At 36.9% G+C, this 27,500-nt stretch overlaps 1 protein-coding gene across 4 annotated transcripts in view; it reads left to right on the top strand.

Moving 5' to 3' along the window:
- Nucleotides 1–26,345, top strand: part of Atl2 (atlastin GTPase 2) — a 43,548-nt gene extending 17,203 nt beyond the window's left edge. For 2 of the 4 annotated variants that reach the window (XM_050163529.1, XM_050163531.1), the window contains exons 2-13: nucleotides 1,141–1,385; nucleotides 9,128–9,262; nucleotides 9,522–9,626; nucleotides 12,710–12,760; nucleotides 13,082–13,138; nucleotides 14,437–14,529; nucleotides 17,257–17,395; nucleotides 18,449–18,576; nucleotides 20,209–20,265; nucleotides 21,208–21,279; nucleotides 21,889–22,320; nucleotides 24,535–26,345. In XM_050163529.1, coding sequence (XP_050019486.1) covers nucleotides 1,141–1,385; nucleotides 9,128–9,262; nucleotides 9,522–9,626; nucleotides 12,710–12,760; nucleotides 13,082–13,138; nucleotides 14,437–14,529; nucleotides 17,257–17,395; nucleotides 18,449–18,576; nucleotides 20,209–20,265; nucleotides 21,208–21,279; nucleotides 21,889–22,320; nucleotides 24,535–24,654 — 1,634 coding nt within the window. In that variant the 3' untranslated portion in view covers nucleotides 24,655–26,345. The other 2 variants (XM_050163530.1, XM_050163532.1) reach the window with 2 other exon arrangements.
- The last annotated feature ends 1,155 nt before the right edge of the window (nucleotides 26,346–27,500 follow it).

The following is a 27,500-nucleotide window of genomic DNA, read 5'->3' on the forward strand; positions in this document are numbered from 1 at the left end:
TTTTTTTGTTTTTTTTTTTTTTTTTGAGACAGGGTTTCTCTGTAGCTTTGGTTCCTGTCCTGGAGCTAGCTCTTGTAGACCAGGCTGGACTCGAATTTACAGAGATCCGCCTGCCTCTGCCTCCCAAGTGCTGGGATTAAAGGCGTGCGCCACCACCGCCCGGCCTGATACATTTAGTTTTTTTTTTTTAAACAACAGAAAACTAAACTTTGGGCAGTTGTCTCCATTTACATTTTCTGTAGTTATTTTTCCATCATTATTCAGTAAAACTTTCTGCAAAAGTTACCTTTTCATGGTGTGTGGTAGTGAACACAAGGATGGTCTGGTTGTTTATAGAAGCTGTGTATTCTTAAATTGTGGCTGTGGTGTTTGAGAAAAAGCCCCAGGCCGGGCGGTGGTGGCGCAAGCCTTTAATCCCAGCACTTGGGAGGCAGAGGCAGGCGGATCTCTGTGAGTTCGAGACCAGCCTGGTCTACAAGAGCTAGTTCCAGGACAGGCTCCAAAACCACAGAGAAACTCTGTCTCGAAAAAGCAAAAAAAAAAAAAAAAAAGCCCCAGTGGACAATAGTACCTGGCCTCTCAGTGACTTTCCCCACTAAAACAGTCCTGTATACTTTGCATTGGCAAGGGCGCTTATGTAAGTTTTAATTGGAATTTGGGACTTATTAGCTTTATTGGGTCATATTTGGGCACTCTCTAGAGCCCTCGCTTTACTTTTCAAATTTCAGAATAAAAATCACTAGTCTGCTTTAATCTTTGTTCTGTGAAGAGTGATTGTCTAGGTGATGAATAAATACAAGAAGAGCCTGGACTCTGAAGTACCAGGTGAAGTTGACTTTGGTCTGTGTTTAACTGCAGGATTCCTGAAGTCCTGAAAGGACTTTGCAGAGTGCTGCAGACAGCTGTTGCTGACCTAGCATAGATGCTTCTCCATCTCACTGTATATAAAATGGGAAATCTGACTGATAGTGTTTGCCCTGTTCTAGAAGGATTGAAAAATGCAGAGGAACTTGAATACCCTCCCCCCTTTTTATAACTTTTCTCAGATGTTTTACAGGGAGAGAGTATTTCAAAGTGCTTTAGTGAAAAGTTGGTAATGTAGGGATTAAAGTAACCTGTCTTCTTCTTTTTAAATTCTAGGTGAGGATTTTGAAGATGATGACCTAGTAAACTCAGATGAGGTTATGAAGAAGCCATGTCCAGTGCAGATTGTTCTTGCTCATGAAGATGACCATAACTTTGAGCTTGATGAAGAGGCCTTGGAGCAGATACTGCTACAGGAGCACATTCGGGATCTTAACATAGTCGTGGTGTCTGTGGCAGGAGCTTTTCGGAAAGGAAAATCATTTCTCCTGGACTTTATGCTTAGATATATGTATAACAAGGTGAATAGCGTCTTTTAAATCGACCTCAACTAATACAATTTAAATTTTTCCAGCCAACTTAAAAAAAAGACAGAGGCCAGAATTATTTTTTTTAAAGATTTATTTATTTTGTATACAGCGTTCTGTCTGCATTTTTTTTTTTTTTTTTTTTTTTTGCCTGCAGGCCAGAAGAGGGGACCAGATCTTATTACAGATGGTTGTGAGCCACCATGTGGCTGCTGGAAATTGAACTCAGGACCTCTGGAAGAACAGCCAGTGTTCTTTACCACTGAGCCATCTCTCCAGCCTCCCCCTCCCTAGAATTAGATTTTTAATTTCTAGCTGTGTCTCAAATATCTGAGTATACTCTCAAAGATCACTGAGTTATTGTGAAACCCCATCTTTGTTATTTCTTTATATATTTTCCTTTTTGGCCACATAGGATGTGTGAAGTAGACAAATAGAGACCTTTGTAAAAGTATCTGTATTCCTCAAATTGTTACTTGTAGTGATACAATTCAGTTTTTTAGAGTGGCTTCCATTGTTGTCTGAGCCTCATCTCTTCCTGTAAGTCAAATATACTATAATACTATAGTTTTGCTTGTTTGTTTTGAAGAGTATGTATGCTGTTCTTGAATTGCCATATTTGTGGCTGATCTTTTCATAAGAGGCCTTCCTACATCTGGGACTGCTATGTGCCCTTCCTTCCTTTAATGGTTTAGGCATTTTTATTAATAATGGTTTTTAGTCATGTGTAGTTTTTTATTTATTTTATTTTATTTTATTTGCTAGTTTACTCTCAGGAGACCCCCTCCCCCTTGATTGCATATCTCTAGCTTCTACCAAAATAATTTTAGTAGGCATGTTTGGGTAGGTGCATTTCCCTCCTACACATTCTCGCTTTTAGATGGTATGAGACTTTTTATTTTTTTGTCTCCCTGCCTTTGACTTTCATCCCTGAAGAAAAGTAGATGTTAATCAGAATGCTTTTCTAACATCTAAACGTTGAGCAGAGGGAAGCAGAAGCAAGAAGGTTGTAATGGGACATTTTGGAGTAGGACACTAAGGTGGTTTTGCTTTACAGGTGTCTTTGACATTCAGAAGGTACATAAAGATGCTAGAAATAGCACGTAACTGAATTATATAATTATCTAAACACCTGTCTGACTGCTTACCTTTATAGTGCATCTGTCTTGAAATAAGAAAGGAACTAAATATTCTCATTGGTTTTTCTAGGAAGCATTGCAGTAAAATCTTTTCATTGGAATCTCTTCAGGTGTTCTTAAATGTACCTTTCTATCAGGAATGTAGTTCATATCAGTTAGTGAACAGTATTTTATGGTATTTAGCCAGTTAAGAAAGCTGTTATTTAGTTTTCCATTTAAAGATTTTTTTCTGAATTACTGAGCTGTATGAATAGTGACATAGTACTGTTTTGTTTTTTAAATCTGTTCATTTCAAGTCAATAAAGATCTTGTATAGTGTGATGTTCTCTAATTCCTTAAATTAACTTTTTTTGTAGTATACCTCTGTGAACTGTGAACTTCAAATATCTTTGATTCTAGATAGGTCAGAGATAGTAAGTGGAGTATTGGGATGGGACGGAAACTTAGATTACTTGTCTAGAAATAATAAAAGGTTTCTTCCTAGGTAACATTTCTGCGCCTCTGGGTGATCAGTGATGTTCACAGGGGAGAAACAGTTCTCGTTTATGTGTTCAGAATCACAGGGCTAAACTTTCCCTTTACTGCAGGAGGTTCTGTAGTCACAGAATGGCTCGAGTTAGGTTACATACCTATTTAGTGGCTTCTAAGTTGAAGTAGCTTTCTTAACTGTCAGTTGGAAGGTTTCGTGTATAATGGAATGCAGGGTAGAAGTCGCCTTCTTTTGTTAACCAGAAATTGCATTAGACAGTCTCTGATTTTTTTTTTTATTTTGTTGATAACATACTGATTTAGTGGTAGGTTATGCTTCTCCTATGAAATGTAGGTAAAGGAGACATGACAGTCACTTTAATGTGTAGTGAGTTATAGAAGGGGAAATTAAATCATGCAACCAAAGTCAAAATTGGTGGTGGTAATAGGAAATGGTTGATTCCCCCCTTCAGAGTATGTATATACTCTGATGTTGTATAGAATTTTAATTTCTGTTTCTACTGATAGTTCAGATAAATACATTTTCCTTAAAATTTAAGTATGATTTACGAACTGAAAGATAAATGTACAGTGTATAGCTTGATGAAACTTTGTATATGTATGTACACCTTCATGACCACTATCCCAAAGTAAAACTATTCTGAGCTCTTCCCATCTGTTCCTTTCTAGATTTGAATGAAATCGTGCTGTAGGTAACTATTGCCTTATTTTAGTAACTTTGTAAGTGTTGGATGCATTCATACTTCTGCATGCAGCAATATAACCATTCTTGGTGTTTCACAACATGATTAAAATATACTTTACTTATTACCTGTTGGTGGATATTTGACTTACTTTGACCTTAATAATTCTTAGTCTGCTGCTTGTATGAATCACCTCCTTTGAAAATGAAGTAGATTATCTAGTGTTAGTGTCTCCTCTCTTCTGCAAACGCAAATGAAGGACATTAGATGCTGATGTTAAGTGGGCTCTGGGCTATTTTCTTCCCTTCCCTGAGATTTTGATTTTGGAGCTGGAATTAATTTTCCAGCCTTCTATATGTTTTTATATAGATAGCCTAAATTAGTGTGAGTGATTTCAGCTAGCAGAATATTGTTACATATTGCTGAAGTTAAAGATGGATGAGATAGAGAAATTTACAGAACATTGATAGCCTTAGTATAGTGTTTTAAGTGGGGCGCCTTTGATTGCAAATCTTGAATTGCTGGAAAACGTTCTTTCATTGAAGCATTTGAGATACCTTTTCATCTTTAAGCTTCAGAATATATGTACTGTCTTTTTGGGTAATATAAAAAAATGATACCCGTGTCATGTGGTATTTTAATTTTGGATGTCTGAAAACCAGGTGTGAAATTTCAGAGATTTAGGGTTTTGGTGTGAAGTTTTTGTTAATCTAGCTAGAAGGAGGCCTCTAGCTGTGGGACTGTGTGCTTTAATTTTCTTAACTCTCTTCCATTGTCTTGGGTTTCCTTAAAACTCCACTTTTTGTTTGCAGAGTGGTTTTATTTATTTATTTTTATTTCACTGTATCCTCTGTGGTTCAGAAGATTTTTAATTTCACACAATCCCAGTTTTCTGTCCTTGGTTTTCTTTCCCATCATTAGAATTTTTATGGTGATTATATTGAGTCTGATGATTATATTGGTTTTTCACTATCTTATGCTAATGACTGAGCAGGATCTTTGTCTCCTAATGTCATCTTAATTTCTTTCTCCAGTGTTTAAAAGTTTTTACTATAGAGGTAATTTTACTTCTTTGATTTTATTTATTTTTAAGTATTTTTTTTTTGAAGCTGTTGTCTTCGTGATTGCTTCTCAGCATATTTGTCATTGTATGAAAAGCTGCTTATGTTGATTTTTGCTCCAGGCTACTTTGCTGAAGGTGTTCATCAGTCCTAAGAGCTTTCTGGTAGTCTTCAGGGTCTTCCATGTATAAGAACATGTTATCTACAAATGGAAATAACTTGACTTCTTCCTTTTCATCTTGCCCCTTTCTCTTACTGATTTAGTTAACTGATCAAGGGCTGTATTGAATAAGAATGAAGGTAGGGGGAAACACTTGTCCAATTTTAATTTTAGAAGAAATGTTTTGAGTTTTTCCTAATTTAGTATAATATTGTCTGCAGGTTTATTTTATGTGGGCTTTATTATACTGGAGTTTTTCTATTTCTAGGTTCTTTGAGGCCTTACCATGAAGGGATGTAGGTCTTTGTCAACTGCCTTTTCTGTACCTTTTGACATGATGAGGACAATGACTGGCTATATCCTTCATTAATTTTTTAAAAATTTATTTATTTATTTATTTTTTGAGATAGGGTCTTGCTATCTACCCTAGCCTAATCTTGAATGTTCATTGATTCTCCTGTTCCAGTCTCCTCAGTGTAGGGTCCTTCACTTCTCATCCCTTACCTACTCCTTACCCTAGACAAGAGGATAGAGGGGGCTGAAATTGGCTAACTGTGCCTTCCCAGTTCCACATAAATCTCTGTTAGGTTAGTCTGCCCCCCAGGGCAGGCCTTTGTCACAAGGACTATTCTGGGTGTGTGTAATTGAAAACCATCATTTTCCTCCTAGTGAATTTAAAAATGACTGTTTTCTTCCAACTGTCCCTGAGAACTTTGGAGTTTTCCGAGCAAAGCCTATACAAGATGGTGTCTGCCTCCAGGCTTCCCAATTCAGTCTAGTCTGCTCCTGCCACAGAACTCCACTATGGGCAGTTCTTGGCCTCTCAGGTTTTGAGGTGGTATTTTGCTTGTGAACTCTTTTTTTTGTTTGTTTGTTCAAGGAAAAAAAGTCATGATTTTGTGTTTGACATATTTTCTTGTAAGGACTTGTAAAGATTTCAGTTTTTACAAATGAGGCTGAAACTGAAAATCCATTGCAGGATGGAAGTGAAATTGCCATGTCATATGTCAGACGACAACTAAGTAACTGGGAATGTCTCCCCTTTCATTCTTGCAGCTCTTGGGGCACTTTCCCCCCAAAATGCGACCCATAGCGTCACTGTGTAAACCCTTTTCAAGTGTACAGTTCAGTGGCATTAAGTTCAGTCACATTGTAGCAGTTGCCATCTTTTTTCTGGTTTGAAGGTTAGAGACTTGAAGGTACTAACCTATTTCCCCGCTTGTTTATATTTGCTTTGTGTCTGGTTTACTTGACTTAGTTGAGTGTCTTCATGGTCTCGGGCACTTTCCAAGATAGAGCTTTAAAAACAGACTGACTTAAATTCCTCTTTAGAATGTAATCAAGTCATTAGAATAATTGTCTGTGTCCTGAGGTTGTGACCAGAGTCATTCATATACTTTCTATTTGTCCAGCCCCAGAATAGAGGAGTGTTGGACGTTGGACAGTTTGGGTGCACAGGTAACAAGCGTATTAAACTGTTTGGAATGTTCCTAATTTCTCCTGTAGTCCCTGGGAAATACTGCCCTACAGCAGGTGAATAAAGTGTGCACATTCCTCCATGTTCTGTCTGCTACTTGGGCTTTCTAGATTAAGGTTTGATTATTTCTGTGTGAAATGCTTGTAGTGAGGGAACATCTTCCGTCCACCTACTCTGTCTTTTCACTGCTGAGTGTGATGACTTAGCGCTCTTAGATTCCAGCCTCACCATCATGAAAGGAGTTAGCTTGCTGGCGAAAAGAAACTGGGGTGCTTTGAAGTTCACTTAGCTGCTGCTCTGCTTTGTTACGTTTCATAGGAGAGATATGAATTTCATACTCTTTAGGTAGAGTTTGTTGATAAATTGTATTATGTAGGTCAGTCTTGGATTAGAACTGTATTGTTTGTTTGAGGACACTTAAAGTCCAGATGACTGTAGGTTGCCTTTTGCAGCTGAGATTCACTGGAAAGATCTTGTTTCTTCCCATAAGGAACAAGGTTGGGAATTAGGGTTTTTGAAAAAGTAGCAAATGGTATCAGACTAGTGGTTTTTGAGTCCCTACGTTTGCTTTTAATAAGTTTTGGGATAAAATGGGGTCTGCTAAAAGCACCGCAGCTTCTAGAACCTACTAGAAGCTATCTGTTTTGATGTGTTAGAGGCAGGAAGGTATGTGTATTGCTTGTGTTGGGATCTGTGGAATACTGAGAGCATAGATTGGGAAAGTGAAAGATGCGCTGTTTGACAGCAGATCTCTAGATGACCTTATGGGTATGTGGAAGCCATAGATAGCATTTCAGGAGACAGAGACATTTCTTGTGAAGATAAATGACATGGAAAAAGTGAGGACACAGGGTCCAGTTGGGATATCTGAACTGTAGAGTGGGGCCAGACTACTCGTGTTGTCTAGGGCATCACTGATTTCCTAACCCTGTGAAGGGCGCTTTGTGAAACACAAGTCCAGAGAATAGTTGTGTGGTGTAGTGTCCTTGTAACCAGCAGGAATGAGGGACCAAGTTAGAGTATCGAGAAGTGAGGGCAGCGAGTGGGTGCAAGAGAATTTTATAATATTGGGAATGGAGTATTGTGGGATAGCAATAGACGGAGTCAAGTTCAAGGCTGTGTTTTCTCAATAGATGCTGTTTAGGTGTTGTATTTGTCTACCTTCTATGTGCCTTCATAAATTACAACATTTCTCATTGATCTTGTCTTAAATATATCTCTCCCCCCATTTTGTGTTTTGTAATCCATTTTGGATTAGAGATTCAAGTTTCTTAGAAATATTTCTGAGCTGGGGAGTGGTAGCCCACACCACCTACACCTTTAATTCCAGCACCAAGAGGCAGAGAGGCAGGAGAATCTTTGAGTTTGAGGCCAGCCTCGTTTACAGAACTAGTTCCAGGACAGCCAGGACGATACAGAGAAACTTTGTTTTGGTGGAGAAGATTTCTGAAACAAAGAATATTTTTCTTTGAAATAAATAAAGGACTTAAAAATATGGGCATCTTGACATATGGCCGAGTTAGCCATTTACATCACATATTTAACAACTCAGCATGTTACATTGTGGTATACTAACTTTGTATCTATAATGTTTATTTAGGGTGGTGGACATTAAACCTAGGCAAGGCCTTATGTATATAGGCAAATGCTCTCTCCTTGGACTATACCCCAGTTCCATACTATGTGATTATAGTAGTTGTAGCCCTGTGACTTGAGTTAAAAGATAATACCTGCACACACACACACCCTTACCCACCCATTGCACCCCCACCCAGTAAGCTAAATTTCAACCCCTAGATATTTTATCACAGAAAAGTTCTCAAACACACTTCAAAATAAAGAGAATAGTTATGAATATTATGAATATTATGAACCCCAAAGTACCCATAGACGCTTGGTGGTATTGCTGTATCTATTCCTTTGTATGTGTACTAAGCATTTCATCACTACTGTTTAGGCATCTAATAGATAAACGCTCAGTTATATTATTCTTGCACACAAAATGTCTTTTTTGGTGCTCTTTTTGTTTTCTTTTTTAAAATTATAATTTGTATTTACCTGTTTGTTTTCTAAAGAGAGAAAGAAGGCATGGAGTGGGATGGGTAAAGAGGTGGAGAGGATCTGGGAGGAGATTGGGGAGGAGAAACCATAGTCAGAATATAGTGTATGAAAAAAATATTTTAAATAAAAGAAAAATGCTTATGCCCATTTAATGCTATCTCATAGGGAGGAGGATTTGGGTTCAGTATCTGTTTGTTTCATAAAAAGACTCCCCCCATCCCCACTTAACCAGATTGCTAGAATCAGGTTCCAGACAAGTCTTGGTTATTTTTAAAGGACAGCCCCAGCAGTGTGAAGTGTTTTGTTTATACTATTCTAGGAGAGGGCTACTGTTTTGACAGTCCTGCTGTCTGGAACTTGGTTTTACTGTTCTGTACAAGATATTAAAATAGCTAGTTCCTGTATTTTATGATCTTTAAACATAGAAGAGCTTCCCCAAAGGGGAAGAGTGGGTGTGTGTAGTCCCATGCACGTCGAAGTCAAGAGTGAGATCTTGGACAGTGTGGCAAGGCTGATTGGAGGAGACCAGTGCTCTGATAGGACTGAACTGTGTGCGTGGTGCTGGACACAGCCTCCTCCTCTGTTAAATATGGAATGGGTGGCTTAAAAGTTTTACAGTTCCTAATTTTGGTGTGTTTATTTTACATTTATCTTTGGTTTTAACAGGATTCTCAAAGTTGGATTGGTGGAAACAATGAACCGTTGACTGGCTTTACATGGCGAGGTGGTTGTGAAAGAGAAACAACAGGCATACAAGTTTGGAATGAAGTATTTGTGATTGACAGACCTAATGGAACAAAAGTAAATTTCTACTTATACTTTGCTGTTTTCTCCTGTATTTTTTCAAGAGCAATTTTCTGGCATTAAAATTTGCAACAACACAAAACTATTAATAAATAGTCTGGTACTTTAATGATTAGTATGTTAAGATGTATAATATATACTTTTCTTGATTTAGTTATTGTTTTGAACTTTTATCATTTAATGTGTGTTTTTTTTTTTTTTTTTTGGTGTTTTTGGTGATCATTGTACTAAGTATTTTAAACTTTCAAATTCCTAGGTGGCTGTGCTGCTAATGGATACCCAGGGTGCCTTTGATAGCCAATCAACGATTAAAGACTGTGCGACAGTGTTTGCTCTGAGCACTATGACCAGCTCTGTCCAGGTGAGAGTATGTGCTGGGATCCATTCGTTCAGTCCTACCTTTGTACAATATCTGCAGATGCTTTTGATTGAAGAAAAATGGATTAGAAGTTAAAGAGAGCTAGCTGTTCTTCTTATTCATTATTTATATCTGTGTGTGCTTTTCTGGCTCGGTGTAAAATTAAATACTTCACATAGATATAAAGGGTGAAGTGGATCGTCTTTGTTTTACTTTTTATCATAGAACCAATATTTTATTAGTTCTTTACTAATAGAGAAGTATTTTGATTATACTTACTCTGTTTCCCCAACTCTTCCCAGATCCTCCCCACCTCCCTACCATCTGTGTCTTCATTTCAAAAAAAAAAAAAAAATCAACAACCCATTATGTCCAGTTTATGCTACTGGTTTATTGGGTATGTGTTTATTCACTGCAGTTTCAGATAGTAACGCAGTTTTCTGTTTGGTATCTTTGACTATTCTTAATTATTTGAACTAAAATAGATAAAAATATTAAGAATTAATATTTATTTAGGTTTTTCGAGACAGGGTTTCTCTGTGTAGCCCTAGGTGTCCTGGAACACACTCTGTAGACCAGACTGGCCTTGAACTCATAAGAGCTCTGCCTGCCTCTGCCTTCCCAGTATAGGATTAAAGTTGTGCACCAACACCCAGCAAGAATTAATATTTAATTTAGAAACCCAAGTGATAGTTAGGAATTTATAGCACTGGTTTGGTTTAGAAAGGGATATTGCCGTGTGTGTTGCTCACACTCTAATTGTACTTGTTCTACCAAGTTCTCCTTTCTTCAAGATAGATTATCTCTGTATAATCTAGAGTGTTGACATACATCATTTTGTATTTTTTTTTGCGGGGGGGGGGGATCATTTGTGGTTGGTAACTTCCTGGCTCAAAATTAATGATTGGAGTATGGTCTCTCAAATCCTGCTGGCAGTAGTATGTCAGGAAGGGTATTTGAGTACGACAAGATATTGTCCTTAAAATCTCTTAGGTCATAGGCAAGACTGTCAAAACATCTTAAAACTTTTGTGATGATTTCTAGTAATGTCTGAAACATAGGCAGTCTCATCTCATCCCCTTCTCCTTCCATAACTTGAAGCACCTGAGTGGGAAGAAGACTGGGTGCAAAGAGAGGTTCTTTTCAGCCTAGTCCTGTTACAGCTATACTTTGTTGCTATTCTTTTCTTTATATAACTTTCTGATGGTAGGAGATTTGGTTTTGGACAACCTATACTACTTAGACATTTTTTCGACTATAGAATGAGGCTTTTACTTAACTTGCCTATCTCATATATAGTTGTTATATATTATAAGAGATACTGCATATAATTATATGTATGTGTGTATATATATGTGTAACACACATACATACTTTTGTGAGGGGTGATGGTAATGGGATTCAATTTGGTGTCGTGTATGCCAACAAACACTTTCCCACTGAGCCACAGTCTCAGCCTTCAGTATATTGCTTTCTACAAACTGTGGAAGGTTGTTTTCTTCTCTAAATAAGTTGTGGCTTCTAGGGATGGTGGTGTGCTTCTGTAACCTCAACACTTGGAGAGCCGAGTTAGGAACTCTTGAGCTACATAGCAAGAGTAAGTAGCCGAGTTAGGAACTCTTGAGCTACATAGCAAGAGTAAGTTAGAGGTCATCCTTGGCTATATAACAAGAGTAAGTTAGTTAGAGGTCATCCCGGACTACATAACAAGAGATGAAAACATTGTTTTCTTTTGGACTGGTAGATGGATGGCAAATTGATCTTGTTTACTTTTTCAACAGATTCTTAGGACTTATTGGGTACAAGGCAGTATACTAAGACCCAATGTACTATGTAATATTACAATATGTATTATTACAATATGTAATATTACAATATTAATATGTAATAGTACATAATATGTAATATTGTAATATGTAATATGTACTCTAATAGTACTACTAAGATAACAGGAACCAATCTCTCTTTGTTCTTATCGCTTATAGTAAAGGATCTTCACTCGTGTTCTAAAAGTTTAGGCCCACGTGGATAAGAATAAATTGGTTTTGTTAGCTTTTTATATTTTAGACACCTTGTTGGGATTAACCAGTGACTAAGCATTCCCTTTTGGTGTTTACTCATGACTCTCAAGTTTGCCTAGATTATCACTTATCTGTTGTTAGAACAAATTGTTCTCTGTGGAGCAACTGTGTTTACTGATCCTGAGTTCTGCCTTAGAGGTTGTGTTTACAGGTATCACTGCAGTGCCGGCCCTGGCTCTTTTCTAACACTCTGTCATGAAAGGACTGGGCCTAGCTAACCCTCTCCATTTGTTCTGAGTACACAGAACAGCCACTATGAGTTCTGCGCCATGTCTTGGAAAGCCTCCAAAAAATTCTTAAAAAGGGCAACAGTGCCACCTACTGTTCCTTTTACTTGTTTCCATGGCCTGGTAATGTCAGTTCAAGTAAAAGAGACCATGTTGTGTGAGGATGAATGCCAATAATTGTAGCACTCTGAAATCTTAGCACACGGGAGGCAAAGGCAGGAGAATTATAAAAGTTTGAGGTCAGTCTGGGGTAAGTAGGGAAATCCTTTTTAAAAACCCAAAACAGAACCAATCAAACAACAAAAAACTTGGAGCCTGCTGAATGAATATATATTCTGTACGACTGTTTTTCTAAAAGTTTTGCCCCTTGCATTCACCGTCTTAGACAATGAGTGAAGCAGTCTTTACCTTCATATCCCCTCACTGTGTAGTTCAGGGTGGCCTTGGATGCCATCTGATTCTTCTGCCCCTACCTCCCAAATGTCGGAATTTCAGGAGTGCACCATCGCACCTGTTTCAGCTTATTTTTTAAAATGACCATGACAAAAAAAAGAGACCAAGAAAGAGGAAAAGAAAGTGCATGATACACGTAGGCCATGAATATGTGTGTCTTTATTAGTTTATTGCTTCCTTTGTAATAAGAAATGCTTTCCATGTAGCACTGGTTAAATAGTGGCTAAGTGACTAATTTGTACTGTCTAAAATAACCCTTCTAATTATAAGGGATTTTATATTCATTAAAACATTGATAAAAGCAGAATAAATTTTGTTTTAACAGGTATATAATTTATCCCAGAATATTCAAGAAGATGATCTTCAACACTTACAAGTATGTCTTAGAGAATATATGCCAGAAGTATTAAAACTTGATTCTTTCTTTATTGTAAATTCATGTTTAAAAATCTATAATATTTTTGAATTTCTATGGCTTTAAAGAAATGGTTAATTGCTTAACTAGAGGACATTTCTGATAAACTTGATTCATTAGCCAATGAAATGCCTGACTTTCAGATAAGGATAAAGACTCTGATAGTCTACTATCTTGATGTGGATAGTTTTATTAACATCTACTACTTTGATATAGACCATGTTATAAATGACTTCTTTCAGGCTCCTTGGCAGCATTATTTTAAATAACTTGGTTTGATAGTTATTTACAGAGTATGGAAGGCTTGCAATGGAAGAGATCTACCAGAAGCCATTTCAGGTAAGAAAGTGTTTTAGCACTTTAAAAACATACCAGTGAGAAGTTTCAAGTCCCAAATGCATTATAGACTCATTTTGTACCAGAGTCAAAGCAAACTGTTGACATACATCATCAGCTTACTAATAGTTGAAGCCCAACAGGACAGGAAACAATAACTAGATTAGTTTGCAATACTTCTACTTGGCAGAGAGATGCTTCTCTTATTGATGTTATTTAATTCCAGAATTTAAGACAGTAGAGAGTTTACAGTATGTCAGATTTATTTTGCACCTGATAATAAACTATTAGAAAGTGTTATGGTTTCCTTTTTGTGATGTATTATAAGTTGTAGTCAAGTCTCCTTGCTATCCTTCATTTCATATGGAAAAGTTTGGGTGGTTTGTTTATTTATTTATTTTGAGGCAGCTAGTTTGCAAGCTGGTATTCGTATTGTTGACTGCAGTGAGTGGAAGAGAATGATTGCTGTGTTTGCCTGTCTGGGCGAGGAATTTATCCTGTGTGACAGCTTTGATAGTTATTATAATGTTAGTGGACTTGCATTAATTTTGCCTCTTCTTTTAATCTGGCACTTCTGATTTAGACAATCACTTTTATGAAACTATCGGGCAGATCATGGCTTCTTTTTGTATAGATGGGTGAAATATACTGTATTTGGATTATATCAGTTTTTCTAATGTAGAATAATTTATCCACCTAGGAGACATTTGACAGTTTCTGGGAATATTTTTGATTGTCACAGTTTTGAGGGAGAGGAGGTTAATGTTCCTGACATGTAACGTAGAGGCAAGAAACTTTACTATAACTCAAAGGGCAGCCCTGTACAAGTACTTACCTGGGTCAAATTGTTAGTAGTGCCAAGAATTTAAATACTGTATGGATAAAACATTTGTGAAAATGGTCTCTTTAGTACCAAATCTACCAGAAATTGTTCTAGTTATATATAGTTATATAGATTGATTTAAAATTATGGTGATATACCTATGTTCATTTTGGCTTTGAGTATCATTGCTTTATGTGTAGTGAGGTTCTCAAGTAGAGATGGTTAGTTGGTGCAAGGGTTGGGAAGTTGCTTTAGTGAGCTATTGATTATAAATATGAATAATATACTAATCATCTGGCTACTCTAACCCTTTTTATTTTTAAATTTTTGGTGCTGGGGATTGGACACAGGATCTCAAGAATGACAGTTATGTGTTCTACTCACTGAGCTACTCACTGTAGAGGTTATTTGTAGAAGGAAGTTTTCAGTAAACTTAGAATTTTGTAAGAAGTGATTTGTATTTTTTTCCTATATGTAGACCTTAATGTTTTTGATTCGAGATTGGAGTTATCCTTATGAACATTCATATGGTTTGGAAGGTGGAAAACAATTCCTTGAAAAGAGATTGCAGGTAAGCTCCATTTTTCTGGAGAAGAAAGCATATGCCACAGGCCAGGCAAAGGGGCGGGTTTCCTGGAGTGCCCCGATCCTGCCGGTTACTGTCATGTGAATAAATGAACTGTCCTAGCATAGTCAGATGATGCCATGTAAGTGGCGAAGGTTTTCCAAAGAAGATACTTTTTTTTTTAAATTTATTTATTTATTAAAGATAAGAAGATACTTTTAAATAAAAACAATTATTCCTTTTGCAGGTGAACTACCACCTACCAGTAAATAGTCAAAGACTGATGTTTTTGAAAAGTGACTATTATTATTATTATTATTATTGTTATTATTGTGGTGCCTCATGACATGTGTCTGAGTATGAATATGTCATAGCATATGTGTGGAGGTCAGAAGACAACTTTGAAATTTTAGATTCTCTCCTACCTTTACATAAATTCTTGATATCGTACTGAAGTCATCAGGCTTGCGTGACAACCACTTTACTTGCTAAGCCACCTGGACCTTTTTAAAAGAACCCAGATATCCTCATTCATATGCACTGTTTTGTGAAAGCATTCCTGGAAAATGACCTCATAAAAGATCATATTTTTTTATCCCTGAAGGCATGTTCATGTGAGGATACTATGTCTCCACATCCAGAAGACAGTGGCGAGAAATCCTTTTATTATGTGCTTATTATAACAAAATAAAAATATTTTATTATGTATGATAAAATGATAATTATTTTATTATTCACAATAAAATGATATATAATAAAATGATAATTATTTTATTATTATGATCCTTTATTATCAGAAGATTTTTGTCTGATTATGACATGACACATTTCATTTTTCAACCGCATTCAAATAGTTGGGGCACAGTATGGTTTTTTAATTTCTAAAATGAGATTAATTCCTTATTCTTAGATTATTTGGAAGGCTTTTTCAGACCTGTGATGTAATTTATTAGGTTTATTTTTTCTGGTTATTTAGAAGAAAGCAACACATAATGTATTAGTCATGCTAGCAAACTCTGAAGTATATAATTCAAAGACAGGGTCTTACAGTGATACATCCAATCACAAAATTCTCCTATTTTAAGTGTTCAGCCTGATAAGTATATAATGAACCTAAATGTGTAACTGTGCCCAGAGGCATCCAGTTCCATAATGGTTGCCCACCTTAAAACCTGTCTATCACTCTTGACAGATTATATGAAGTACAAAAAGGCTCACAGTTCTGGCTGCCTCTGCCTCCCTAGTGCTGGGATTAGAGGTTTTTTCCCAGTATTTTTGTTCCTGAGAGTAAACTATGTTGTTAGCGATAGTTTAGTAGTTCATTCATGTTACTGTACAGTTATGCTAATAACAACTGCCTTTCATTCTGTTGATGGAGATTTAGATAGTTTCCAGATTTTAGTCATGACCAGTGCATGTTTTGTTAGAATGGTCTTTCAGAAGAATATTTTGGAGAATGAGAATGCATGAATCTAAGCATGCAGGCAGGGAGTAGTGGCATACACTTATAATCCAGCACTGAGGAGGCAGAGGCAGGTGGATCTCTGTGAGTTCAAGGCCAGCTTGGTCTATGGGTTCCAGGCCAGCCAGAGTTACATAGTGAGACCCTGTCTAAAAAAAATTGCAAATGTAGACATTTACTTTCTTTCACGGGTTGGTAAGATGGTTCATCATGTAAAGACACTTGCTACTAAACCCAGTGACCTCAGTTCCATCTCCCAGAACAGTCCTTGAAGGTGACCTCAGCATGTGTGCCTTAGCATGTTTGTGCTCTCCCCATCCCTATATGCAGGCACACACACACACAAAAGAAAGAAAGAAATAGAGCCGGGCAGCAGTGGTGCATGCTTTTAATTCTAGCACTCAGGAGGCAGAGGCAAACAGATCTCTGTGAGTCCGAGGCCAACTTGGTCTACAAGAGGTAGTTCCAGGACCAAAGCTATACAGAAAAACCCTGTCTCGAGTGAATATATATTATATATTCTAATATATAATAAAAGTGTTTTTAAAAAGAATGTTCTTAAGAAAATGCATAGCAGTCTCTTTTCAAAGATCTAGTGACTGACAAAAATAATAGATAATTATGTAGAGAAAGCACTAAAATTCTTACTATAAGTTTGTTTGGAGTGCTTTAAAAAAATTCTGTATAAGTTTGTATGCCTGTGTTGGTATGTACCCATGAGTACCGTGCACTCTTGAGTCCAGAAGTGTTGGATACCCCTGGAGTTGAAGTTACAGGCAGTTGTGAACTGCCTAATGTGTGTGCTGGGAACCAAACTGGTTCTCTGCAGTAGCAGTGTATGCTTTTGACTGTTAAGAATCATTCCAGCCCCTACACTGGAGCTTTTAGGCTGAACTTTATATTTTGCTCAGTGGCAAGCTTTTAATTTTAGGCAAATTAATATTTTGCATTTTTTGGCTTTAGTTTAGTGTTATTTTGACATAAGCATTTTAAAGGCAAATTCTTTATTAGTTTCTAAGTCATAATCACAACTTGTTATTCAAGTGTTAGATATTGTAATTAATTGTTTATATGTTTTGGAACATCAAACAGTTTTCTCTCAGAAAAAATGCCCTTCAAGTTGATAAAAATGACCAGATTAGTATTAGTAAACCACCACTCTAGAATAACCTGAGTGTAGTATTTATGTGTGTGGGTATGTATGTGTTTTCCTTTTAAAATTAAATAAAAAAAAATCTCTCTACTACCTTCCTCGTTATTTCTTTTTCCAGGTAAAGCAGAACCAGCATGAGGAGTTGCAGAATGTCAGGAAGCACATCCACAACTGTTTCTCAAATCTGGGTTGCTTCCTTTTACCACATCCTGGTCTTAAAGTTGCCACGAATCCTAGTTTTGATGGACGACTGAAAGGTGGGAATGCCCATGCATGCTAAAACTTTTTGTTACTGGTTAGCAGCTGAAAGTTTGTATTATATTCGTTTTTATTTTTGAGATTAGAATGTGATTGCAACATTTCTCCCTTCCCTCTTCTTCAAATCCTACCATATAATCATCCTCGCTCTCTTTCAAATTCATTTCCTTTTTTTATTAATTGTTGTTACATGTATATGTATACATTTCTATTCTGTTCTGTGAGGACTTCTAAATATAACTGCTTAGTCTGTATAATGTTAACTCATATGTATGAGTTATATATGTATTCAGGGCTGACCATTTGGTATGGGATAAGCACTTGGTTTGCCCTTCCTTGGGGAAGACTAGTTTGCCTACTCTCAGCATTCCCTAGTTGCCAGTAAATGTCTCCTTACATTTCCTATTCTAGTGATAGCTGTGTTGTTGCAGTGCTCTGCCACTCTTTAGCATACTGATGAGCCCGTTTTATAATGTCCTGTGAGGACTTGTGTCCTGAAACTTCTAAAGACAGAGCATTGCACAGCTTCCTCTGTTTGCAGTCCGCTAGGAAAGTTTCACTGATTGAATTAATGGACTCAGATGTGTGTGTGTGTGTGTGTGTGAGAGAGAGAGAGAGAGAGAGAGAGAGAGAGAGAGAGAGAGGAGAGAGAGAGAGATTTCCAGATTATTCTAAGTGTGATGGCAAAGGGGTCGAGATTGATACGATTTACACTATAGCTAGAAAAAAACAGTCTAACGCAGAAGTTTAATATAGAATACTATATGATTTGCTCTTTCAAAAGCTTTTTTAATCATTGTGCAGTTTGTGTTGAAAGTCCACCATTTGAGCTGGAAGAATTGTAGGGAAATGGAAGGAATGGGATAGAAGAGTAATAAGCATTTTTTTTTCCTGTAGGAGACTTGGCACGTTTATATGAACTCTTTAGAAAAAAGGAATATGCTTAAGTAATAGATGCTATCTACTTTTCATAAACAAAATTTCATGATTTTGTCAGTGAGGACTTGTTTGTATTTTTAGACTAATGTGTTGGCTGATTTCGTATCCATCAGATATCGATGAAGACTTTAAACGGGAGCTTCGAAGTCTGGTTCCATTGCTGCTTGCTCCTGAGAATCTGGTTGAGAAGGAGATAAGCGGATCTAAAGTCACTTGTAGAGATCTTGTCGAGTATTTTAAGGTAGGTGAACACTCAGCTAAACAGCTCTGTCTGTAAAAGAAATGTAGTTACCTTTTGTCTTTCGAGACAGGGTTTCTGTGTAGCTTGGATCCTGTCCTGGAAGACTTGTAGACCAGGCTGGCCTTTAACTCACAGAGGTCCACCTGCCTCTGCCTCCTGAGTTCTGGCATTAAAGGCGTGTGCACCACCGCCCGGCTTGTAGTTAACTTTTAAAATATCTTCATGTACAAGAAATATACTTTCTTTCAAGTAAAAAAATGTTTATTTTTCTGCCTTGCATTCATTATGTCAACATTAAGGATGTAGCAGGGTCTGGAGAGATGGTGCAGTTGTTAAGAGTACTTACATAATCATGAGGACCAGAGTTCTTATCCTAGACACCACGTAGCGAGCACATATGTTTGTGACCAGCCTCGAGAGGGTGGAAGATAGGAGGATGGATCGGGCTTGCTGGCTACCAACTCACTGAGAAAATATGAGCCCCAAGTTTAGAGGAAGACCATGAATCAGGAATGTTGGGGCATGAGAGAACATGTAACTCCTTCTGGTCTCTGCCGGTTAGCATAAATTGTGTGTATACACCCAGACTCACATGCACATAAGCACTCACAGATGGCACATACAGACATAAGGAAATACATAATTTTTTTAAAGGTTACAGTAAGCTGTGTCTCCTATTTAGTGATACTATTTGTTTTCAGAATTATCCTTCCTTTTTCTGCATCTCTGATCTGCAACACAGCTCTGCCATTTTGAGTGATACCTGGAATTGGCCGCATATTTCTATATCCCAAATTCTCACAAAAATCTTCCCTTAGAGTTCTGAGAATTAATAAGAATAACTAGAAGTATCTATAAAGGTTTTTGAGTCTAAATAAACTATTTGTGGAGATTTTTTTTTTCCTGTTAGAACAAGTTGATCATACAAAGTTGTACTAGTAATAGTTATAGTTAGATGGGTGGGAAATACAGCTAATGAGGTTAATGTATTTTGCTTACTTGTAGATAACATCACTTTCATGCAATCATTGTTTTGTTATGAAATAAGTCTGAGTTGGTGGAAAGTTGAGGTGAAGACTCCTGTTTGAATGCCATAAACTTGTTGTCCTTACTCTTTTTCCTCCTCTTTTATTGTTTGAAAATTTTATGTTTGTTTATAATGTGTGTTGATAAATCCACGCTCCATTCCCTCACTACAGCTCATCCCCTCTCCCCACCCCACTTTTTCCTTGATACCTCATGTACTTTGACTACAAATTACAGTTTCTTTTTCCTTTGAGTTAAAATATTTAAAGTAAAATGAAGGGTTAAAGTGTTTTCTAACATATTTATTTGAAACATTGACAGTAGGAGAGATTTCTTATAAAATGAATACCTTTTATATACAAAACTCTTAAATATGAGATACAGCTTTAGACAGTTTAATTATATTTTGAAATATTTCTGTATTTTATTTGGCAACATTCCCATGTGATAATATGTAGAATAGGATTAACTTTGTTCTACTGAGAATATGAGTTTTAAGGCCTAGAACTTCATTTTGATGCGGGGGGGAAACTATTGTTTAATATTGTTGGGGACAGAGTATCAAATTGTATTTTACATCAATACACTGAATATTCTATTTTTTAGGCATACATTAAAATATATCAAGGAGAGGAACTACCACATCCAAAGTCTATGCTTCAGGTAGGATTAATAAAGTGTGTGGGGTGGGGTGGTTTGTATGTTTGAGGGGAATTATAATCATGACTTTATAGGGATACAGAAAATGGAGGGGCATGAGCTTTGTTGCATAGGAATAAATTATATGTACTGAAGGTAACCTTCGAACTCTTAAGGTTTGTATAAGGTTTTTGTTTTGTAACTGCAGTTGGCAGGCCCTGAGCATGTATTGACTATTAGAAATGTGAGCCTTGCTACTTTATCTTCAGATACTAAAAGTATACAAAAATTCTCTTGCATAAGATGGTTTAATATAGGCCCCTCTGAGCTAAATGCTTTTGTCCTGAGCCCTTGATGAAGGGATGTTTCTTGATACAAGAATTAGTTTCATTTGCTGGTAATGAGCTGCTGCTTGTGCAAGTAGACTTTCTCTGTGTGTATATGTTCTTTTGGGGCACTGATATTTTTACACACTTTCTATATTTTAAAATTTACCACTTTGGACAATTCCTCAGTTTTATAGTGGATTAACAGTATTTATATTAAAGGTCATACAAGAAAAAAATAACAACAACAAAAAAGAAAAAAAAAAACCAACCTAGCTTTTTTTGACTCTTGTGTGAATCTGGTTGTTCTTACAAGGACTTTTTGACTCCCGGAGACTCAGCACATTTTGGTATTACATCTGTTTATCTCTGTCAATTTCTTTAGTACCTGTGATATATCATCTACAAAACTGTTTTAGTACAAACCCTCTCAAATTGCAGTGAGACAGGGAGTCCTAGTAAATCTGTTTCATATCTTTTCTATTGATACACACTTTCAAAGGAAAGTAAAATAGAGGTTGATATTTTTCTGTTCATTTTCAGAATTATTTGTTGTATATAATCTATTATGTTAGTAGGAATTTATAGTCAAGGGGTACTTTCCCCCCACAGTAATGGTATATTTAATTTTATATTTTAGGCAACAGCTGAGGCTAATAACCTTGCTGCAGTAGCAGGAGCAAGAGACCTCTATTGTAAAAGTATGGAGCAGGTTTGTAACTAAAGTTAAGCTTTATGATAGTTAAGAGTAGAAGATGTTTCATATTTAAAGTAATTGAACTAATTTGTACTCCTTACATGTTGTCATGCTATATTATCCTGTAATTGTCTTTTTGTTATCTAGCTCTGCTGGAATAAACTGTTAGAAAGAAAGTCACATGACTTGCTAGTGTGCAGGAAACATGAATTCCACTGTTGTGTTTTCTGATTTTTAATTCAGAATGCTACTATTAGCCCATGACGGAAGCAACATTAGCTTAAGACCGGTAGCAGTGTCTGCACTAAGCTTGCTTACTCTGAAATACTGTGTCATGTGTTCTTTGTGCTGCTGTGGGTCACTAGTGGGTAAAGAGAAGCCGGGCAGTGTGAACGCCATGTCTTCAGCTGTGGGGCTTCAGTCACATTGGGAAGATTACTTGATTGAGGCAGTTAAACACAGAAGAATAGAATTACTTGCGATTACCTGTGAGTTACTATGCCCAGGTTTAAAACTGAGTCATGTAGGTGGTTTAATTTTATGAGACTAAAATATATGCGCAGGGAATGCCTTTCAAGTGTTATTTCTAGCATGTAATCTCTCATTTTAATTGGGCCTGTCCAGGTATGTGGTGGTGATAAGCCTTACATTGCACCTTCAGATTTGGAGCGAAAACACCTGGATCTCAAGGAAGTGGCTCTCAAACAGTTTCGTTCTGTGAAAAAAATGGGTGGAGATGAATTTTGCCGTCGTTATCAGGACCAGCTTGAAGCTGAAATCGAAGAAACCTATGCAAATTTTATAAAGCACAATGATGGCAAAAATATCTTCTATGCTGCTCGTACCCCTGCCACGCTGTTTGCAGTCATGTTTGCTATGTATATAATCTCAGGACTGACTGGCTTCATTGGCCTAAGCTCTCTAGCTGTCATATGTAACCTTGTCATGGGGCTAGCACTGACGTCCCTTTGTACATGGGCATATGTTAAGTACTCTGGGGAGTTCAGAGAAATTGGAACAATGATTGATCAGATTGCTGAAACACTCTGGGAACAGGTTGGTATCTATCTTTTGGTTTTGCATTGACTAATCTCATTTGTCTGTGATTTCCAGCTCTCACTTCCTATGTTATTTGAACATCTACTTTTCCTTTACATGAGGAATGATAAGAGGATGGGCTCTGTGTGTGTGTGTGTGTGTGTGTGTGTGTATTTGATTTTGTTTTAAATGTAGACTTGTTTCTAAATTTATAATTATAGTTTACTTTGGTTAGTTTCAATCTGTAATTTTTTGGTTGATTCTTAGTTATAAGTCTGATTATGCCAGGCAGTGGGCATGACTTTCTTTCTTCGAGAAAAGAAAATGCTGTCAATGAGCAATTTTAAAAGTAAGGAAAAGAAGTTTGAAGTACAGTCAGTGCTATAGGGAGGAAAATTAAATTTAACCAATATTAACAAGAAACAATATAGGAGAAATATTGGATGTTAGGTTTTCATATCTTCTGTGAAGATGGTGACAGTTTATTGCAGCACCCCAAGGAATAACCGTAGAGATTTTCCAAAGAGATAGCGTGAACAGAATGGAGCGCACAGTTGTCGTCTTTCACATAGGCCAGTGGGAGTTCTTGCTCAGCAATTCTCTTTTAAGGAAAGTTGTTTTATGTATTTCCCCCTGGTTGCTTGAATATAGGTAATTTCTCTTGTTGTTAAATGATCCTCACTAAGTACCCAAGGAGCAGAATGAAAGCTGAGGTTACTACAGATTAACAATAGGAGAGGTGTTCTCTATGTTGTTTAGGGTCAGTGAGGCCCTGGGTTAGGATGTGCAGGTTCACATTTGTTTTGGCTTTCAGTTAAAGACTGAAGGAGTCCAAACATTTTTTCTGAAGAAAGAGGATTAGCTACTGACTTTCCTTATAATAATACATTATGACTGTATAAACCAATGCTTTTTCAACTGCCCTAATGCTGCGTGTGGCCCTTTTACACAGTTCCTCATGTTGTGCTGACCCCCACCCATAAACTCCTTTCATTACTACTTCAAACTGTAATTTTGCTCCTGTTACAAATTGTAATGTAAATAGCTTTGAAGATGGAGGTTTGCAAAGGGGGTTCTGACCACTGGTATAAACTAACCCACGTTATTAACTTTGGAGATGGAGGTTTGCAAAGGGGTTCTGACCACTGGTATAAACTGACCCACTTTATTAACTTGAACTTTGCTTTTTCAGAAATTACTCTAATAGATCTCTTTTGGAGTTTGTGTTTGGATATTTTGTTTAGTTCAAAATTTTGTCTCTTAAAATCAATCTTACCGCTTTGTAATCTCTTGATATTTTCTAATAGAAGATGGATTAAGAATTATCACCACATCACTGCTTTAAAAATAACCTACTTTTAATTTTTGAACCAGTACCATTCTTCTGCCACCTGGATTTCATAATTGTGCAGTATCTTTTCAGACACTTTCTGTTGACTCTGATTCTAGGACTTCAGAGATCCATTTTTATAGAGCAGTGTCACAGGGGACTCTCCGGTGTGTCAGATTATTTTCAGTGTAGATAGAGAGGTAAGAGGCACCTAGTCAGAGAAGACGAGCTGTGTTCAAAAGACCTTGTTTAAACTTTCTTTGCATTTCTCTTTTCCTTTGCTTCAGAGGAGTCCCAGGAAGGTGAGAAACCTACAAAGTCTGAAATTCTTCTAGTCTTTAACTCTAGCTTCAAGGCACTTTGAGTCACTTTCCTAACACATCACTCCGTGTTTTAGGTGTTTTCCAAACTGTTTGAAGTTACTAGACGTCGAATGGTTCATCGTGCTCTTTCATCAGCACAGCGACAGAGACTGTCATCCAACAATAACAAGAAGAAAAATTAGACAGTATTTTTAACTTTTTTCTCTATCTGAAGTGTTCACACTTATACATGTAGGACAATAAGCAGGACCGTCTGGGCCGGTCTGCATAAATGCTGTATACATACCAGATTTGATGCTGCATATAGGGTATGGATTGCACATCCATCTCGTAGGATTTGTAAGTGGTTTGAGTAAGAGGAAAGAAATTTTGTTGCATTATAAAGTGTCTAACTGCATTGCTTGTAGCACCATAACTTTTTTTTGTTGTTTTGTTTTGTTTTGGGAGAAGCATCCTTTTATTTCGCACATTCCTGGTTATTTTTGTCATTGATTTGAATTGAAATTTTTATATCTGTTTTCTATGTACTCTTTTTTTACCTCATGTTTTTGTTTGTTTTGCACATTTCTCATACCACAGGTATTGAAGCCCCTGGGTGATAATTTGATGGAGGAAAACATAAGGCAGTCTGTAACAAACTCTATCAAAGCAGGCCTGACTGACCAGGTGTCTCATCATGCCCGATTAAAGACAGACTGACAGTTCATCTCCTCATGGACTCCACTCTTTTTTTCATGCTTGCTGTACAATGAGAACTCAAATAAAAATAAACCAAAGTTTACAATCAACTGTAGAAGTAGTTTAGTATAACTGGCTTCACAGATGGCTGCCACAGAGTGTGAACATTGTTTGTTGGTTTCCGGCCGCCTTCTGGTGTCTCCTTAGACCTGGAGACGACTGAGGAGCATTAGTTTATCATGCACATTTGTGCCATGTTTTATTCTTTTATTTTTACTGAATCTAATGTTAGTGAAATTTGTCTTATGTAAAAGGATATTTCAGGGAAATATTTTAAGAAATCTATTTAGAGTCTCTTTAATATAGTGTCCCATTGAAATTTTCATTTTTAGAGAATTTATGAATCACTGTATCAAGAATCAGATCAGAATGACAATGAAGCCTTTATTGAGCCACTACATGAGAAGTGTATATTGCTTTACTGCCTTCAATGCCAGTATTACATAAATGCATGTATCAGAAACGTCACAGAAATCACATGACAACTCTATAGCTGAGAAGGTAATTCTGAGGTGTACATTTGTCTTGCCTTTTAAAATTTGTAAACCTGCCCTGAAAGGAGATGCATATCTGGGAAACTTAACTGTCTTTTCGCAGTTTAGCCTTCATGTACATAAAATATGCCATTAATTTTATTGGGGGAGAAATTCCATCCAAAATGTTGCCTACAGCTATGAGTTAAGAGTGTCTGTACAGTGTGTAGTTTTTATTTTCTAAAAATCACAGGTAGGGCATGTATATGAATTATAAATATATAAATACAATTTTGTATTAAAAGTTTTTGTAGTTTATGGCAAAATCTGGTTCTGTGGTAGGCTAAGTACAGTCCCTGTGAAAGGAATGTTTGTGGCTCATGTCAGTGTGTGAATGCATAGACAATTTGAAGTTTTGATATATTTGTGATATTTATCTTCCTTGAGCACTGCAATCTCACCCCAAGGGAATTCAATGGGAATGTTTTATTGTGACTTGTCCTCTGTTGCATTTTAAAGTTATTTCCTGTAATTTATTTTCAGTACATAATTAAAAATTTGTTGTATATATAAAATGAAGCTTGTGATTCTTTTTAAAGGAATTCCTCATGCCTATAATATCTCACCATATAACTCATATTTGTTCATGCTGAAAAGAGTGTGGGTTAGGGCACAACCCAGTAAGAGCATAAGGTATTGTACTTCTAAGCTAAGCTTGTGAAAGGTGTTTTTCTGTGTCTGTACATGTAAGGAACATTGGTTGTGAGAGCCTCTCTGGGGATTTCTTTTTCTCGCTCATCTCTACCGACTCCCATTTTGTGAGTGTGTGTGTGGGGGGAGAGAATGAATGTGTATGTTATGTAAAGCTACCTTTTTCAATACTTTATAGCCTCCTTTGCAAAGACCTGTTAAAACACCCCTGTTTGGTTTTTAAGTGAGGAGAATTTGAATGGTGAGTTGCATGCATGGAAGGTTTGGTTGGTCTATCTTCCCCGACCCCATTCCAGTCCTGGTTTTACATGATGTGTTTGTTTTCATCTGTAGTACCTGCTGCCCACGCATCCGATCTTACACAGAAGCGTCATCTAACGCGGCTCTCTTTATTCCTCTGACCACTTTGTTTTATGAATGCTGTAAATTGTCTTTATGAATGAAAAATAAAAAGTTCGTTGTATACTAGCAATTGTTCTGAGATTAAAAACTTATACTTTTTCTTTTCAAGTTAAGTCCAGACCAGTGGAATTTAGTATTTCTTGCTAAAAACAGTGTTTTCCCTCAAAAATTCTCTGCAAGACTCCTAGAAAGTACTTTAGTGTCATCTGGAAGGTTCTGGACATTGTTAAGCAAGAAGTAGTGGAAATGAAAAACAAGATGGATTGAAGACAAAACATTGAAATAACAACTTCAATTTTGGTGTATTTTCTGTGGTACATTTTTTCACAGTGTTACAAAATATGGTTTTCTTTTTATTTTAAAGATGGTTTTTCTCAATAATATGATTTATCTTTTTAAGACATCTTTTGTGAAAGGACAACCATTGGGACTCTGCTGTTGAGCATGTCTTATTTTTCATGAATATAGATTGCTAGTCATCCTTGCTTTCTATACAACATTGGTAAAATTAAATAGTGCTATTTCGTGTTTGAGTCTTATTTTTCTTTTTTAGAAAAAGGTTTTTTTTTTTTTAAATTATTTGTGTATCTGTGTATGAGTATGTGCTCCAGAGTGCCGTTGCCCACGGAGGCCAGAAAATTGGATCCCTTTGAACTGGAGTGGTTGTACGTTGCTCAGGATGGGTGCTGGGAACGGATCAGATCCTCTGGAAGAGCAACAAGTGTTGTTATGTTTTCAAGCACTGAGCATGGCTTTATTTTCCTTTTAGAACTGAGCCAGGCAGGCTACAGACTTCACTTCTGACTGGTTGTTTTTGTTACATTGCATTATTATGTGCTTTCAAAAGTTTGATTTTAGCTTGGTTAAGGATCTTTCAAGACATGCATTAAAGTGAGGGGCTGTTCAGTTTTGGTTCCTTGGACATACATCTACAATGGGGCTGGACATGGCTATGGGGTTAGTGTTTGCTGTGTAAGCAAAGCATTAGGGGCAGAGTTTGGATCCCCAGAACCTACCTAAAGCTGAAATTCCAGGGCTCCTATGGCAAGAATGGTGGGCAGAGACCTGAGTTTGCCCCTAAGTTAAGGCCAGATAGCCTGGTGTATAGATGCACTTGAGACCCTGCCTCAAGGTACAAGGCAAGAAGGACTCATGTTGCAGGAAGAGGGGCCTGCTTGTTCGTCCTGGCCGCCTGGCTAGCTTAGTCCCGAAATAACCACA

This window comes from Alexandromys fortis, unplaced genomic scaffold (assembly GCF_014885135.2).
Source record: "Alexandromys fortis isolate MF-2015 unplaced genomic scaffold, M_Fortis_MF-2015_v1.1 scaffold_136, whole genome shotgun sequence".
NCBI lineage: Eukaryota > Metazoa > Chordata > Mammalia > Rodentia > Cricetidae > Alexandromys > Alexandromys fortis.